This window comes from Oryctolagus cuniculus, chromosome 3 (genome assembly GCF_964237555.1).
Source record: "Oryctolagus cuniculus chromosome 3, mOryCun1.1, whole genome shotgun sequence".
NCBI classification, from domain to species: Eukaryota; Metazoa; Chordata; class Mammalia; order Lagomorpha; family Leporidae; genus Oryctolagus; species Oryctolagus cuniculus.
This window is the reverse complement of record NC_091434.1, coordinates 182,208,563-182,224,997: the sequence shown is the minus strand read 5'-3', so window position 1 is coordinate 182,224,997 and position 16,435 is coordinate 182,208,563. Positions and strand designations below refer to the sequence as shown.

Below are 16,435 nucleotides of genomic sequence, written 5' to 3'. Positions count from 1 at the left end.
CCAATGGGGTGTCAATTTTGTTTATTTTTTCAAAAAACCAGCTTCTCGCTTGGCTGATTTTTTGTAATGTTTTTTTTGGATTCAATCCTGTTAATTTCTTCTCTGGTTTTAATTATTTCTCTTCTCCTACTAGATTTGGGTTTGCTTTGCTGCAGTTTTTCTAGGTCCTTGAGGTGCGCTGAAAGCTCATTTATTTGGTACCTTTCCAATTTCTTGATATAGGCACCTATTGCTATAAATTTGCCTCTCAATACTGCTTTTGCTGTATCCCATAAGTTTTGATATGTTGTGTTGTTGTCTTCATTTACTTCCAGAAAGTTTTTGATTTCTCTTTTGATTTCTCGAATGACCCAGTGTTCATTCAGGAGCATGTTGTTCAGTCTCCATGTGTTTGCATACTTTCTGGGGTCTCCTGAGTTGCTAATTTCCAGCTTCATCCCGCTGTGGTCTGAGAAGCTGCATGGTATGATTCTAATTCTTTTAAATTTGCTGAGACTTGCTTTATGGCCTAGTATGTGATCAATCCTAGAGAAGGTTCCATGCACTGCTGAGAAGAATGTGAAGTCTGTAGATGTAGGGTTGAAAGTTCTGTATATATCTGTTAGATCCATTTGGGCTATAGTGTCAATTAAATCTGCTGTTTCCTTGTTGATCTTCTGTCCGGATGATCTGTCTATTTCTGAGAGTGGAGTATTGAAGTCCCCCAGTACTATTGTATTGGAATCTAAATCTCCCTTTAAGTCCCTTAACATATCTTTTAAATAGACTGGTGCCCTGTAATTAGGTGTATATACATTTATAATAGTTACATCTTCCTGCTGAATTGAACCCTTAATCATTATATAGTGTCCCTCTTTGTCTCTCTTAACAGTTTTTGTATTAAAGTTTATTTTGTCTGATATTAATATGGCTACACCTGCTTTTTTTTGGTTTCTGTTGGCATGGAATATCTTTTTCCAACCTTTCACTTTCAGTCTGCTTGCCTCTTTGTTAGAGAGATGTGTTTCTTATAGGCAACAAATAGTTGGGTTGTGTTCTTTGAGCCAGTCAGCCAAACGGTGTCTTTTAACTGAAGAATTCAGACCATTAATGTTTAATGTGACTATTGATACGTAGTGACTTTGCCCTGCCATTTTCCTGGAAATATTTTCTAGTATATGCTTTGAGCTTCCCATGCTCTTTTACTGGTAGGTGTTCTTCCTTTCCCTTCTTTCATATTGATGGCCGTGTTTCTGTGTTTCTGAGTGTAGCACATCTTTAAGTATCTTTTGCAGGGCCGGATGAGTGGCCACAAAGTCCTTCAATTTCTGTTTGCTATGAAAGGTCTTTATTTCACCTTCATTCACAAATGAGAGCTTGGCAGGATAGAATATTCTGGGCTGGCAATTTTTCTCTCTTAGCACCTGTGCTATGTCTCGCCATTCCCTCCTAGCCTGTAGTGTTTCTGATGAGAAATCTGCTGTGAGTCTGATTGGAGATCCTCTGAGAGTAATCTGATGTTTCTCTCTTGCACATTTTAGGATCTTTTCTTTCTGTTTCACTGTGGTAAGTTTAATTACCACGTGTCGTGGTGAGGATCTCTTTTGGTCATGTTTATTGGGGGTTCTATGAGCTTCCTGTACTAGGATGTCTCTGTCCTTCTCCAAATCTGGAAAGTTCTCTGCTAGTATCTCACTAAAAAGGCCTTCTAATCCTTTCTCTCTCTCCATGCCTTCAGGAACTCCTAGAACTCGAATGTTGTTTTTTTTAATAGTATCCTGTAGATTCCCAACAATATTTTTTAGATTTCTAATTTCCTCTTCTTTTCTTTGGTTTGACTGTATGTTTTCCTGTGCTCTATCTTCTAAGTCTGATATTCTCTCTTCTGCTTCACCCATTCTGTTTTTAAGGCTTTCTAATGTGTTTGTCATTTGATCTATTGAGCTCTTCATTTCATTTTGATTTCTCTTCACTATCACACTTTCCTGTTCTACTAGTTTCTGAGTTTCATTTTGACTCTTCCTTAAAATTTCATTTTCACGAGAGAGATTTTCAATCTTGTCCAATAAGGATTTCTGTAGTTCAAGGATTTGCTTTTGAAAACTTCTAAATGTTCTTATCATAAATTTTTTGAAATCCGTATCTTGCATTTCTTCTATCTCATCATCTTCATACTCTTGGCTTGGGGTGTTTTGCTTATTTGGAGGCATCATAGTGTCATCGTTGATCTTGTTCCCTCGATTTCTGTGTTTGTTACTCGGCATAGTTAATTCTTCTTGTGTCACTGTGCGTTTTTTTTATTTTTTTTTATTTTATACTGTGTCCGTGTTAAGTGGACTGCCTGCTGATGGAGGAGCCTTGGAGGCTTGAGATGGGTGTGGCCTGAGAGCTCTGCCTGGTTCTTCCTGGTTAAGGGTGTGCAAAGGTGACACCCTCAGGTTATGCGTGGTAAATCTCTCTCTTTTTATTTATTTATGTATTTTATTTATTCAGGGGGTAAGTAACACCGCACGGCTTCCAGTCTTTGGCTTCTACCCGCAGTCCCAGAGTCCCTTAGGCTCCTCTGGACTCCCACTGGGTTGCCTAGGCTACTAAATTGTAGTGACTCAGTTCCTTAGCTCTCCCCCATTGGTATGTAAATCCAGAGAGGGGGCCTGCTCTTTGTCTCTTGGGAATTCTTCAAGCCTTGCAGCCTTGTAACCTTTGCAAGGTTAGGGGAAAGAGAAACCCCGAAGCTTTTTTTTTTCCTTCTTTCTGGTAGTGAGTTTGCTGCACTTTCTGGCCCCCCTCTAGATTCTGACCCCCGTTTCCCCACCAATGTCTCGGGTTATTGAGCTCACCTCCCCTTCCAGCACCGATGTGTGGACTCGGAGCTCTGAACGTCCCAAGTCTCCCCGCTGTTGTCTGTGTGGCATGCACTCCCCTTCGAGCACTGGCGCGCAGGCCCTGTGGCTTCTTCCACGGCTAAGTCCCGCAGCTTGGCTTCCGCGCGGTGGGCGACCTTGTTCTCCCAGTAGGTCCTCCGATTCACGGCCCACTCGATCCAGAAGAGTTTCCCCTGCAATATTTTCCTGGTTCTTTTTTCTGAGGCTACCGTAACTCCCCTTTTATTAAACTAAATTTTCCCGGACTATCGGTGCGCGCCCTCACTATTCCGCCATCTTGGCTCCTTAAAAAAGTATTTTCATTATTTATTTAGAAGACAGCGTTACACTGAGAGAGAGAGAGAGAGAGAGAGAGAGAGAGATCTTCTATCTGCTGGTTCACTCCCCAAATGGCTACAACAGCCAGAGTTGGGCAGGTTGAAAGTCAAGAGCCAAGAGCTTCTTCTGGATCTCCCATGTGGGAGCAAGGGTTCAAGTACTTGGACCATCTTTTGCTGGTTTCTCAGATACATTGTCATGGAGCTAGATTGGAAGTGGAGCTGTCAGGACGCAACCAGTGCCCATATGGGATGCCAGCCCTGCAGGCAGGGACTTTACTCACTTTGCTACAACACAAGCCCCCAGGACAAAGCTAATGTGACAAACACAGATATAAGAGAGTTAAAACCATTGGTATAAACAGCAAGTTGAGCCTAATGATTATATCATGTTGTATGATGAAAGCATCAGTACTTATTTGCCTCCCAGAAGCCTTTTATTTAAGGAATATAATGTTAAACATTTCGTAATTACATCTTTAGGAATGTGGTGATTCTTCCAACCATACCTACCCGCCCACCCACACTCCCACACCTCTTCCTCCTCCCTTTCCTATTCCCATTCTTATTTTTTACTAAGATCTATTTTTATTTAACTTTATACACATATGATTAACTCTATGTTAAGTGAAGAGTTCAAGAAATAGTATGGAAAAAATTATTCATCAACATTTGAGACAAGGGCTGTTCAAAGTTGATGCTCTGAAAGTGTCAATTTCACTCCTATAGATTGCCTTCTAGGTGCTCTATTTGATATCAAGGTCAGGGAAAATATATGGCCTTTTTTTTGGGACTGGCTTATTTCACTAAGTATGCCATTTTCTCATTTCATCTGTATTGTTGTAAATGACCAGATTTCATTTTTTTAACTGCTGTGTAGAATTCCAGGGTGTGCTATTCCATAATTTCTTTATCCAGTCTGCAGTTGATGGGCATTTGGGCTGATTCCATATCTTAGCTATTGTGAATTGAGCTGTAATAAACATGGGGGTACAGATAACTCTTTCTTATGCTGGTTTCATTTGCATTGGATAAATTCCCAGGAATGGGATGGCTATGTTGTATGGTAGGTCTATTTTCAGATTTCTGAGGTATCTGCATACTTTCTTCCATAGTGGCTATAATAGTTTACATTCAAACCAACAGTGAATTAGGGTACCTTTTTCCTCACTTTCTTGCCAAAATTTGTTGTTTATTTATTTCTGTATGTGGACTATTCTAACGGAGTTGAGGTGTAACCTCATTGTGGTTTTGATTTATATTTCCCTGATGACTAGTGATCCTGAGCATTTATTCATGTGTCTTTTGGCCATTTGGATTTCTTCTTTTGGTAAGTGTCTTTTTAAGTCCTTTGCCCATTTTTAACTGGGTTGTTTATTTGTTGTTGTTGTTGTTGAGTTTTTTGATCTCTTTATACATTCTGGTAATTAATCCTTTATCGGGTGCATAGTTTGCAAATAATTTCTTCCATTCTGTTGGTTGCCTAATCACTTTGCTGAGTGTTTCTTTTGTAGTACAGAAGCTTCTCAATTTGATGTAATCCCATTTGTCAATTTTGCATCTGGTTTCTTTTCTTTTTTTTAAAAATATTTTATTTATTTGAAAGAGTTACAGAGAGAGATAGATCCAGAGAAAGAGATAGTTCTTCCATCCACTGTTTCACTCTCCAAATGACTGCAATGGCCGAAGCTGAGCTGATCCGAAGCCAGGAGCCAGGAGCTTCCTCCAGGTCTCTCGTGCCAGTGCAGAGGCCCAAGCACTTGGGCCATCTTCTACTGTTTTCCCAGGCCATAGCAGAGAGCTGGATCAGAAGTGGAGCATCTGAGACTTGAACTGGTGCCCATATGGGATGCCGGCACTGCAGGCTGGGGTTTTAACCCTCTGCACCATAGTGCCGGCCCCCCTCTGGTTTCTTTTCCAAGAAGTCTGCCTATGCCAGCATCTTGCAGGATTTCCCCAGTGTTCTATAATAATTTGCTGGGATTGGGTTGTAGACTTAAGTCTTTAATCGATTTTGAGTGGATTTTTGTTGAGATCTAAGGTAGGGGTCTTGCTTCAAATTTCTGCATGTGGAGATCCAGTTTTCCCAGCACCATTTGTTGAAGAAACTGTCCTTGCTCCAGGAATTGATTTTAGCTCCTTGGTCAAAGATAAGTTATTTGTAGATGCACGGATTGATTTCTGACATTTCTATTCTGTTCCATTGGTCTGTCCATCTGTTTTTGTGTCAGTATCAGGCTGATTTGATTATAACTGCCGTGTGGCATGTGTTGAAATCTGGTGTTGTGGTGCATTCTGCTTTGTTTTTATTGCATAAGATTGATTTAGCTGTTTGGGGTCTCCTATGTTTCCATATGAATTTCAGCATTATTTTTTCTATATCAGAGAAGAATGTCTTTGGTATTTTGATTGGGAGCCCATTAAATCTGTAAGTTGCTTTTGATAGCATGGACATTATGATGATACTCACTCTTCCAATCCATGCACATGGAAGATTTTTCCATTTTTTGTAGCTTCTTTTATTTCTTTTGTTAACGTTTTGTAATTTTCATCATAGAGATCTTTGACACCCTTGGTTGAATTTATTCCAAGGTATTTGATTTCTTTTTGTAGCTTTCATAATGGAAGGATGTTGTATGTTATCAAATGGTTCATCTGCATCTATTGAGATAATCATAAGGTTTTTGTTCTTCAATTTGTTAATGTGATATATCTCATTGATTGCTTTGCAAATGGATAAATCCCACTTGTTCCAGGTGAATGATCTTTCTGATGTGTTGCTAGGTTCAATTGGTTAGTATTTTATTTATTTATTTATTTAATTTTATTTTAAAAAATTTATTTGACAGATAGAGTTAGACAGTGAGAGAGAGAGACAAAGATCTTCCTTCCGTTGGTTCACTCCCCAAATGACTGCTATGGCTGGAGCTACCCCGATCTGAAGCCAGGAGCCAGGCGCCTCCTCCTGGTCTCCCTTGTGGGTGCAGGGCCCAAGCACCTGGGCCATCCTCCACTGCCTTCCTAGGCCACATCAAAGAGCTAGACTGGAAGAGGAGCAACCGGGACTACAACTGGCACCCATATGGGATGCCAGTGCCTCAGGTGGTGGATTAACCAAGTGAGCCATGGCGCCGGCCCCATCAACTATTTTCTTGAAGATTGTTGTGTTCATGTTCATCAGGGAAATTGGTTTGTAGTTCTCTTTTTCTGTTGTATGTTTTTCAGTTTTAGGAATTAAGGTGACGCTGGCTTCATAGAAAGAGTTTGAGGGGCTGGTGCTGTGGAGTAGTGGGTTAAAGCTGTGACCTGCAGCACTGGAATCCCATATGGGTGCCGGTTCGAGTCCCTGTTGCTCCACTTCTGATCCAGATCTCTGCTATGGCCTGGGAAAGAAGTGGAAGATGGCCCAAGTCCTGGGCCCCTGCACCAGCTTGGGAGACACAGAAGAAGTTCCTGGCTTTGAATTGGCACTGCTCAGCTCTGGCAGTTGTGGTCATTTGGGGAGTGAACCAGTGGATGGAAGACACCCCCCCTCCCCAGATCTACCTCTCTCTGTAACTCTGTCTTTCAAATAAATAAAATAAAGTCTTTTAAAAAAGAAATAGTTTGAGAGGATTCCCTCCCTTCATTTATTTTAAATAGCTTGAGAAAAAGTGGAGTTAGTTCTTCTTTAAATGTCTGGTAGAATTCAGCAGTGAAGCCATCTGGTCCTGGGTTTTCTTTGTTTGGAGTGTCGTTAGACTGATTCAATTTCTTTTTCTTTTTCTTTTTTTTTCTTTTTGACAGGCAGAGTGGACAGGGAGAGAGAGAGAGAGAGAGAGAGAGAGAGACAAAGGTCTTCCTTTTGCCATTGGTTCACCCTCCAATGGCCGCCGTGGATAGTGTGCTGCGGCCGGCGCACAGCGCAGATCCGATGGCAGGAGCCAGGTGCTTCTCCTGGTCTCCCATGGGGTGCAGGGCCCAAGCACTTGGGCCATCCTCCACTGCACTCCCTGGCCACAGCAGAGAGCTGGCCTGGAAGAGGGGCAACCGGGACAGAATCCGGCGCCCCAACCGGGACTAGAACCCAGTGTGCCAGCGCTGCTAGGCGGAGGATTAGCCTAGTGAGCCATGGCGCTGGCTGACTGATTCAATTTCAATCTTGGTTATGGTTTGTTTAGATTTTCTATGTCTTCATGGCTCAATTTAACTAGGTTGTATATGTCCAGGAATCTATCCATTTCTTCTAGATTTTCTGATTTTTTGGCATATAACTTTTTATAGAAATCCCTGATGATTCTTTTTATTTCTGTGGTATCTGTTGTTACATTTCCTTTTTCTTTCCTAATTTTCTTGATTTGGATCTTCTCTTTTTTTTGTTAGTTATGCCAATGATATGTCAATTTTATTTTTTCAAAAACCTGGCTTTGCATTTTGCTGATATTTTGTATTTTTTGTTTCAATTTTGATGATTTTTCTCTAATTTTTATTATTTCTTTTCTCCTAATTTTAGGTTCAGTTTGCTGTTTTTTTTAGGTCCTTGAGATGCATTGATAGCTCATTTATTTAGTTCCTTTCCAATTTCTTGATGTATGCACCAATTGCTATAAGCTTTCCTCTTTTTTATTTTTTTAATTTAATAAATGTGAATTTACAAAGTGCAACTTTTGCATTGTTGTGGCTCCCCCCCACAACCTCCCTCCCTCCCGCAACCCTGCCATCTCCCACTCCCTCTCCCATCCCACTCTTCATCAAGTTTTCATTTTCAATTATCTTTATATACAGAAGATCAATTTAGTATATACTAAGATTTCAACAGACTGCAACCACATAACTACACAAGATATAGAGTACTGTTCGACTAGTAGTGTTATCGTTAACTCTCATAGTAAAGGACTCTCTTAAGGACAGAGATCCTACATGGGGAGCACAGTGACTCCCGTTGTTGATTAACAATTGACACTCTTATTTATGACGTCAGTAATCACCCAAGGCTCTTGTCATGATTTGCCAAGGCTATGGAAGCCCCTTGAGTTCACCAACTCTGAACTTGTTTAGTCAAGGCCATATCACAGTGGAGGTTCTTTCCTCCCTTCAGAGAAAGGCGCCTCCTTCTTTGATGGCCCATTCTTTCTGCGGGGATCTTGTTCACCGAGATCTTTCATTCAGGTCGTTTTTGCCATAGTGTCTTGGCTTTCCATGCCTGTGAGACTCTCATGGGCCTTTTAGCCAGATCCGAATGCCCCAAGGGTTAATTCTGAGGCCGGAGTGCTGTTTAGGGCATTTGCCATTCTATGAGTCTGCTGTGTGTCCCGCTTCCCCCGCAGGATCATTCTCTTCCTTTAATTCTATCCTTCATTATTTTCAGACACTGGTCTTATTTGTGAAACCTCTTCAACACTTACCCTATCTTTTTGATCAATTATGTACTTAAACTTATCGATGAGCTTTCCTCTTAATGTTGATTTTGTTGTATCCTGTAAGTTTTGCTGTGTTGTATTGTCATCTTCATTTTTTTCCTGAGATTTTTTGATTCCTCCTTTGATTTCGTTAATGCCCACTGTTCATTCAGGAGCATGTTGTTCAGTCTCCATGTGTTTGCATATGTTCTAGAGATTTCTGCGCTCTTGATTTTCAGCTTCATTCCATTGTGGTCAGAGAAGATTCAAGGTATAACTTCAAATTTTTAAAAAATATTTTTATTTATGTATTTGAAAGTCAGAATTACACACAGAGAGAAGGAGAGGCGGAAAGAGAGAGATCTTGCATCCACTGGCTCACTCCCCAGTTGGCCACAACAACCAGATCTGTGCCGATTGGAAGCCAGGAGCCAAGAGCCTCCTCTGGGTCTCCCATGGGGGTGCAGGGGACCGAGGACTTGGGGCATCTTCCACTGCTTTCCCAGGCCACAGCAGAGAGCAGGATCGGAAGTGGAGCAGCCAGGACTCGAACTGGTGCCCATATGGGATGCTGGCACTGTGGGTGGCGTCTCCTCCTGCTAAGCCACAGCACCAGCCCCTTGAATTTTTTTGACTGTGCTAAGACTTGCTTTATGGCCTAGCATGTCCTCGGTCCTAGAGGAATTCCATGCACTGCTGAGAAGAATGTGTGTTCTGCAGCTGTAGGATGGGAAGCTCTGTAGATAGCTGTTAGGTCCATTTGGTCTATAGTGTTGATTAACTGTTGCATCCTTGCTGGTGTTCTGTCTGGTTGGTCTGCCCACTGCTGCACGTGGAGTGTTGAAGTCCCCCGTTACTGCTGTATCAGGGTCTGTGTCTCCCTGAGATCTATTAGCATTTCTTTTCAATAGCCAGCTGCCCTGTAATTAGATGCATATACATTTATCATCGTCACATCTTCCTGCTGAAGTGATTCTTTATCATCACATAGTTCCTTCTTTGTTTTTATAGTAGTTTTTTTTTTTAGCAGTTTTTATGTGAAAATCCATTTTGTCTGATATTAGGATGGCTATACCAGTCCTTTTTTTAAGTTTCTTTTAGTCTTGAAAATTGTTTTCCATTCTTTTACTTTCAGTCCATTTCTTGGTGAAATTTGTTTCTTGTAGGCAGTAATAAATGGGTTTTGTTTTCCAATCCATTCAGCCATTCTGTATCTTTTAACTGGACGGTTGAGGCTATTTCCTTCAAGGTGACTATTGATAAGTAACAGCTTGGCCCCACCTGTTTTCCACAAATATTCCTATTGTTTACTTTGGATTTCCTTTTTACTTTTACTGGGAGATTTTCTGCCTTCACCTTCATTTTTAGTGATGACCATGGTTCTGTGTTTCTGTGTATAGCACATCCTTAAGCATTTTTTGTAGGGCTGAATGGGTGGTGACAAATTCTATCAATTTCTAATTGTTATGGGCGGTCTTTATTTTCACATTCATTCATAAATGAGAGCTTTGCAGTGTACAGTATTCTGGGTTGACAGTTTTTTTCTCTTAATACTTGGAATATATCTTGCCGTTCTCTCCTAGCCTATAGGGTTTCTGATGAGAAGTCAGCTGTGAGTCTAATTGGAGATCCTCTGAAAGTAATTTGGCATTTCTCTAATATACATTTTAGAATCTTTTCTTTATGTTTTACTGTGGAGAGTTTGACTACAATGTGTCATGGCGAAGATATTTTCTGGTCTCTACTAGTTCTATTTGCTTCCTGTACATAGACATCCCTTTCTTTATCCAAATTAGGAAATTTTTTCTGTAATTATTTCATTTAAAAGGCCTTCTAATCCATTCTCGCTTTCCATGCCTTTGGGAATTCCCAAAACTCATATGTTGGCTTATTTGAGAGTATCCCATAGATTGCCTACACGGTTTTTTTTTTTTTCCAGTTTTCTAACTTCTTCTTTTCTTTTTTGTTATGACTATACAATTTTCAGGGATTTGTCTTCTAACTCAGATATTCTTTCTTCTGCTTCACCAAGTCTGTTCTTATGGTTTTCTACCACATTTTTATTGTTGTATTGAATTCTTCATTTCTAATATTTCATTTTGATTTCTCTTTAGGATCTCAATTTAATGGTAGATATTTTCCTTCATGTCATGTCTGGATTCCATTAGTTTGTGGATTTGCTTCTGTTTAATTCTAAGTGATCGTACAGTCAAGTTTTTGAATTTCATTTCTGGCATTTCTTCAATCTCTTCATCTTCACATTCTAGTATTGAAGTATCGTCTTCTTTTGGGAGCTTCATGTTGTCTTCATTATTTTTGTTTCTTGAATTGCTGTGTTTATTATTGGGCATTTGTAAAGATACTCATTGGTTTGTCTTTTTGCTTTGTTTTGTCTTTTTCCCTGTGATGACTTTTATCTTTGGAATATGCCTTTGTGGCTTAACAGAATGTCTGGTTTTTCAGTGAACACCCAGAGGCATGTGGTGGGTGTTACTACAGAGCTATGTTTACTGCTCCAGGGTGAAGGGAGTGTCCAGGTGACACCCAGGTTGGGTATGGTAAATCTCTTTCTCTCTCTCCCTTTTTTTAATTGGAGGGGAATTTTGCTCTGCTCTGTTGGCATAGTTTCACGCCCACCTCCTTTTCTCATGGGAGACCAGTGCCGGGGTGCTAGCCCCAGTGTGTCAGTATTCATCTGCACTGCCTCAAGAACCACACAGGGGATCTGTGCAGTTCTTTTGGTGAGGGTCCTGCGGCAGTGACCCTCACCAGAGCATCATGGAGCCCCGAACATGTGGAGCCATCCACAGGGACTGCCCAAAGTCCCAGCCACACCCCACACTCTCCAACACAGCCACAGTGTTTTCACAGTGCCAGCACACAAGCCTCCCACAACCACGAGCACCCAGCCCCCTGTCAGTTCTTCCAGCCAGACTCAGATATCTCTGCGTGGCTGGTTGCTGGGTGCATGGACATGAGCTGGCATAGCTGTTAATGTCTGTCCAAAATGGTGCCCGCACTATCTTGGCTTGTTACAGGACACTGGTGCAGGGTCGTTGTGGGGGAGAGAAACGTGTCCCCTCTTACTCTCTTCTAGGTTGGCAGGCACACTGGCAGGTACACCACAGGGCTCCAAGCCAGACTTGTGCATGCTCTTCCTGCAGCTTTATCCCCGGTGGCTTGGGCTGTGGCAATCTGATCTCATTTCACTCCAAAGCTGGTGCTGAGGCTCTTGGTTGCTGGGGTCCTGAGTTGTGCACGTCCACACCCTCTATGTAGGTCCACAGTGTCCCTCTAATTTGCATGGGGTTTGCGCTGGAGTTATCTCCCTAACTCTTCCCTGAGACTGCACTCTCTGTACTTTTTTAAGACTGTCTTCCCCTAGACAAGAGCAGTAAGCTCCCTCCTATTCACCATCTTGGATCTCCCTCTTCAGTACTTATTGTAAGTTGTACGTTTCATCTGGAACCCTAAATAATTGGGACTGTAAGTGTTTTGGGTTTTAGAATTGTTTTTTCAGGTTTAGAGTATTTTCATATACTTAGTATCTCAACAATTGGGCCCAAGTCTCAAAATTAAATTTGTTTTCTTCACATGTACTTATACTTGTATCCTGAAGATAACTTTATAAAATATTTTTGTATGTCTGTGTTTTGACTATGATCATGTGGTCTGATGTGGAATTTTCTGCTAATGATATCATGTCATCACTCAAAAGTTTCAGATTTTAGACATTTTAGTAATCAGATTTTCAAATTAGGGATATTTAACCTATAATTCCCATGGTATAGAAATGGAAGAGAGGTTATTAGCGGCTTGTTTGTTTATTGACTTACAAGATTTTATAATATTTATTTATGTGCAAGGCAGAGTTACAGAGAGGCAGAGACACAGAGAGAGGACTTCGATCTTCAGATTCCCCCCTCAGTGGAAATGACAGCAGTGGCAGGCTGACGTCAGGAGCCTGGAACTATGCAGAGCTCCCCCGTGGGTGCTAGTGGCCCAAGCACTTGAGCCATCTGCTGATGCTTTCCCAGGCAGATTAGCAGGGAGCTGGATCAGAAGCACAGCAGCTGAGGCTGGACGGGTGTTCAAATGAGATACCAGTATCACAGGTGGCTACTTAACCAGCTGCACCACAGTGCCAGCCTGAAGTGACTGCTCATTTAGACAGGCAAGAGACACCTTACCATCAGTGTTTCCTCTGATGTTCCAATACAGTTCTCTAATGAATAGTTTTATTCTGGTCAAAAGTTTCTCAATATGACCATGCTGATGTCTTATTTTCCTTGGTTAGTTATACCAGGTACAAGGTACTTATATTTAAATTTAATTTGAACATGAAAAGTTCTTGTTTTTCGTCTAGTTTACCAAATAGACTGGAATGATCCTATGAGAACTGCTGTAGTCAGTACACACAACTTGGCCAACTCTAACAGGGGTCCAAGCAAAACCCTTTGCTCCAAGCTGATGACACTAAGTAGAAAAGTCTCAGGAATGCAAAAGCAAGGCCAACGACAGACATGATACTGTTCTGTGCTAGTGATCTAAGACAAAGTTTGTCTAAAGGATGACAGTTTGATGAAACCTTTGAAGTTGTTAGTGCCTGGGCGTGGCTAAATAATGGACGCATCAGGACCATTCCTATCTTCTGTCTTTAGAATTACTTTTAAAAACTCTTAGCAGTTGACAAAGAGACAAATGGTAATGTTGTCAGAAGACAAAATAAATTTAGCATTTGGGACTTTACCAAAAAGATTAGTGCTCATTGCCAGTATGGTACCTATCTGTCTGTTATGATTGGAGAGACTCTGGGTGGATGACTCAAAGAACCTCAGAGTAATGCTGTACTCTGAGTCTATAGTCTCAATACCTGTGAATGAGTAGATTTCAACTGGATCTTAGTGGAATTTCCATAATTATTGACCATTGTTTTACTAAAGGACCATGAGGAAAACCTGTTAATCTAGTAGAATTTTGAAGGAGATAAGTCAGATAATATGCATTTGCATTAAAATATTTCAACTCTCTAAACTGCTGTTCAGTTCTTTAGACTAATCTCGTGCTTCCTGTTCTTTCCATTCTCAAATGAGGCTCCTTAAGAGACTTTACCACATTCACTTCTATGTGTCTTACAGTTGTTTCTGGTTCTTGGATTGGAGCTTCTTTCTGGAATTATGTGAAGAGTGGAGTCCAAGTCACTGCCTTGTTTTACTCCCAAAGGCACCATTCATATCACAATATATGTAAATATCAACCCATGAATTACATAATGTGCTACATATCTGTCCGTATGTGGCAGCCACAGACAAGGAATCAAATGGATAGAGGTGGAAGGAGAGGCTACATGGGTGGCTGTAGAGGGGAAAGTGTGGTATGATTAGCCTTTTTCTGTATGATACTATCAGCCATGTATCTTCTTTCTCTCCTTTGCTTTCCAGAGATCTCCAGATTTTCTTTCACGGTGGTTCTAGAGTTGTTCAAGACTCTTCTGGGGAGATTCTGTCTTATGAGAAGATCATAATTCACCCAAACTTCACTGTCACTTCCCCTAAAAATGACCTTATGCTGATAAAGTTGTCAATGTCTCTCACCTTCTTCTATAACATGGAATTTCGGTTGCCTACTTTCAAGATGAGTGGAGTTAACAGCTGCTTAATTCCTACGTGGGTACAGAATAAAGAATACGATGGTGAGTGACAGTCCAAAAGAAATTTTAGTTGTGTTCTTGGGCAGATTCACAACTTCAGAATCTTTGAGGAGTTAGATTAAGGAATCTGAATTTTCAGCCCTAGTGCCAGATTTCTAAACACATGCGAAAACTAGAAAGAGAAAAAAGTATTGGCTCTCCAGAGTAGAAGGGGTGATCTTCCACAGGGCTTTGGAAATCAAATCTAATCAAGGCGTTAAATGTGTGGACAATCCTGGTGGCCACTGCAGGGGACTGGGTTTCAGGGATATGTAAGTATTGGTTCTGTACAAATTCCTTCACTTCCTTAAATCTTAATTTGCATAATTGCTGCCATTATATTTTATATTTTACTGAATAGGAGTGATATTATCAGTTATAACAACAATATTTATATTCTATTAAGTACTAATTATATATCTGGCAGTACATATCCTAAAAATACCGTGTAATCCTCACTGTATGTCATGTATATCAGTTTCTTATTATTTGTATCTTATAAATGCAGAAATTACAACTTAGGGAGACTATTGGTCAATTATAGTCAAATGTCTTCTCACTCTGATGTTTGTGTCAGATAAACTGAGTGGCAAGATGTCCTTAGTCTGTGATATAGTACACTAATTCTCCCTCTGATATCCATCCTTATTGAGGGGAAGCCTTGAAGGAGGCAGAGGAGGAGAAAACACAAACAGAAATGTAAATTTCTTCTATTTCTTATGCTTAGGAAATTCAGAGTTCGTCCAGCATACCATTAAGACTTTCATGCATTCTGATGCAAACTGTGCAAAATTGCTGGGTAGCAAATTCCTGGAAGACATGTTTTGTGTGGGCTTCGTTCCAGGAAGCAGAGAGTACTGCCAGGTAACTTTTATATCTCATTGCTCATAGAGTGGCCTCTGCTCTTTCTCTTTGATGTTGTGTCTTTGTTATCTTTCATTTTTCCTCAAGGGTCTGTATTTTACACTCAGGCTGAGAGTCTTCAGCTGAGAGTAAGGATCTGAAGAGTAATGTTCTCTCCCCCGTATGAGAGACAGAAATAAACTTTGAGAGTGTAGCACCGTCTTCCAGCTACTGCTTTGAAATTCCTGTCTAGGGGGGATAGGAAAGAAGGGTTGATGAGTTTAATGGAAAGGAGATTTTTACATTTTCTTCTTATATACTGTGACTCCATGTGGGGCAAATGTTGTGGATGTGGCTTTAAGTCACGTGTTTAGATTTCTCCGACGGAAGGGCAATCCTGATCCCCTCTACCTTTTTTCTCTGGCAGGGAATAAGAGCTGCACCAGCTGTATGTGGCAACGAATTACAAGGAATCATGTCCTGGGAAACTGGCTGTGTTCTGATGGGATACATTAGTGCCTTCACTAATATCTATAACCACCTTCCTTGGATTAACAGCATTATTAATACGAAATAAGCTGATTCACACCTCCACGGACACCCTCCCCCTCAGCTGATCTATGGAAACCACACTGGGCATCTAGTCCCAACCTTTGAGAAGATCCAGGTTTAATTAAAACTGCAATAGGGGTCATTGATAACTACTGTGTTGGCATGTCTCTGGTTTCCTTCATGGTGTCTCTGATTTTTCCAACACACATGTGCAGGTAGGTGTTGATAACATTGAAAATGTGAATGCTGGTCTCAAGAAATGGAGTTCACCCAGGCAACTTTTTGGATTCTGTCAGCCCTGATACATCTATTAAAATAATGTCTACTTTATTCTAAGAACACAAAAAATATGTAGAAATGAGGGACAAAGACCACAAGTAGTCTGTTGGGAAATATATAAACCATATAGCTAAACACTAACTTACTGACAATTGCTTAGATCATTTCACACTTCTTCAAATGACCAAGTGTTTCTTGAGTGAGTGTGTGTGTGTATGCATGGGCAATTGTAGTTAGTTTGCATTAGACACTTAAACATCTATACAATTCAGATTTTGTTTAGATTTGCTGAGGCCTCCCAAAGGTCATTGCAATTTTTGGAATAAAAAATTTTTGTATTTTCAACTGTGGCTCTGCTGCAGGTTAGGAGTATCAAGAGTTTCATAAATGGTAGGATTGTTTTTTTCCAACATATTTTCCTTCCAGTTTACTACCTTCTAATTTGTTTAAATCACATGTACTTTCTTATATAAGAACAAAGTGGGGGTTTCATGAGCGTTTTGGCTGAGAGTT

General features: G+C 40.7%; 1 protein-coding gene across 2 annotated transcripts in view; it reads left to right on the top strand.

Moving 5' to 3' along the window:
- Nucleotides 1-15,792, top strand: part of LOC103345235 (serine protease 58) — a 42,751-nt gene extending 26,959 nt beyond the window's left edge. The window contains exons 3-6 of one of the 2 annotated variants that reach the window (XM_070071392.1): nucleotides 13,698-13,805; nucleotides 14,001-14,251; nucleotides 14,976-15,112; nucleotides 15,519-15,792. In XM_070071392.1, coding sequence (XP_069927493.1) covers nucleotides 13,698-13,805; nucleotides 14,001-14,251; nucleotides 14,976-15,112; nucleotides 15,519-15,668 — 646 coding nt within the window. In that variant the 3' untranslated portion in view covers nucleotides 15,669-15,792. The remainder of the gene's footprint in view (nucleotides 1-13,697; nucleotides 13,806-14,000; nucleotides 14,252-14,975; nucleotides 15,113-15,518) is intronic. The other variant, XM_008248863.4, reaches the window with a different exon arrangement.
- Nucleotides 15,793-16,435: the final 643 nt, after the last annotated feature.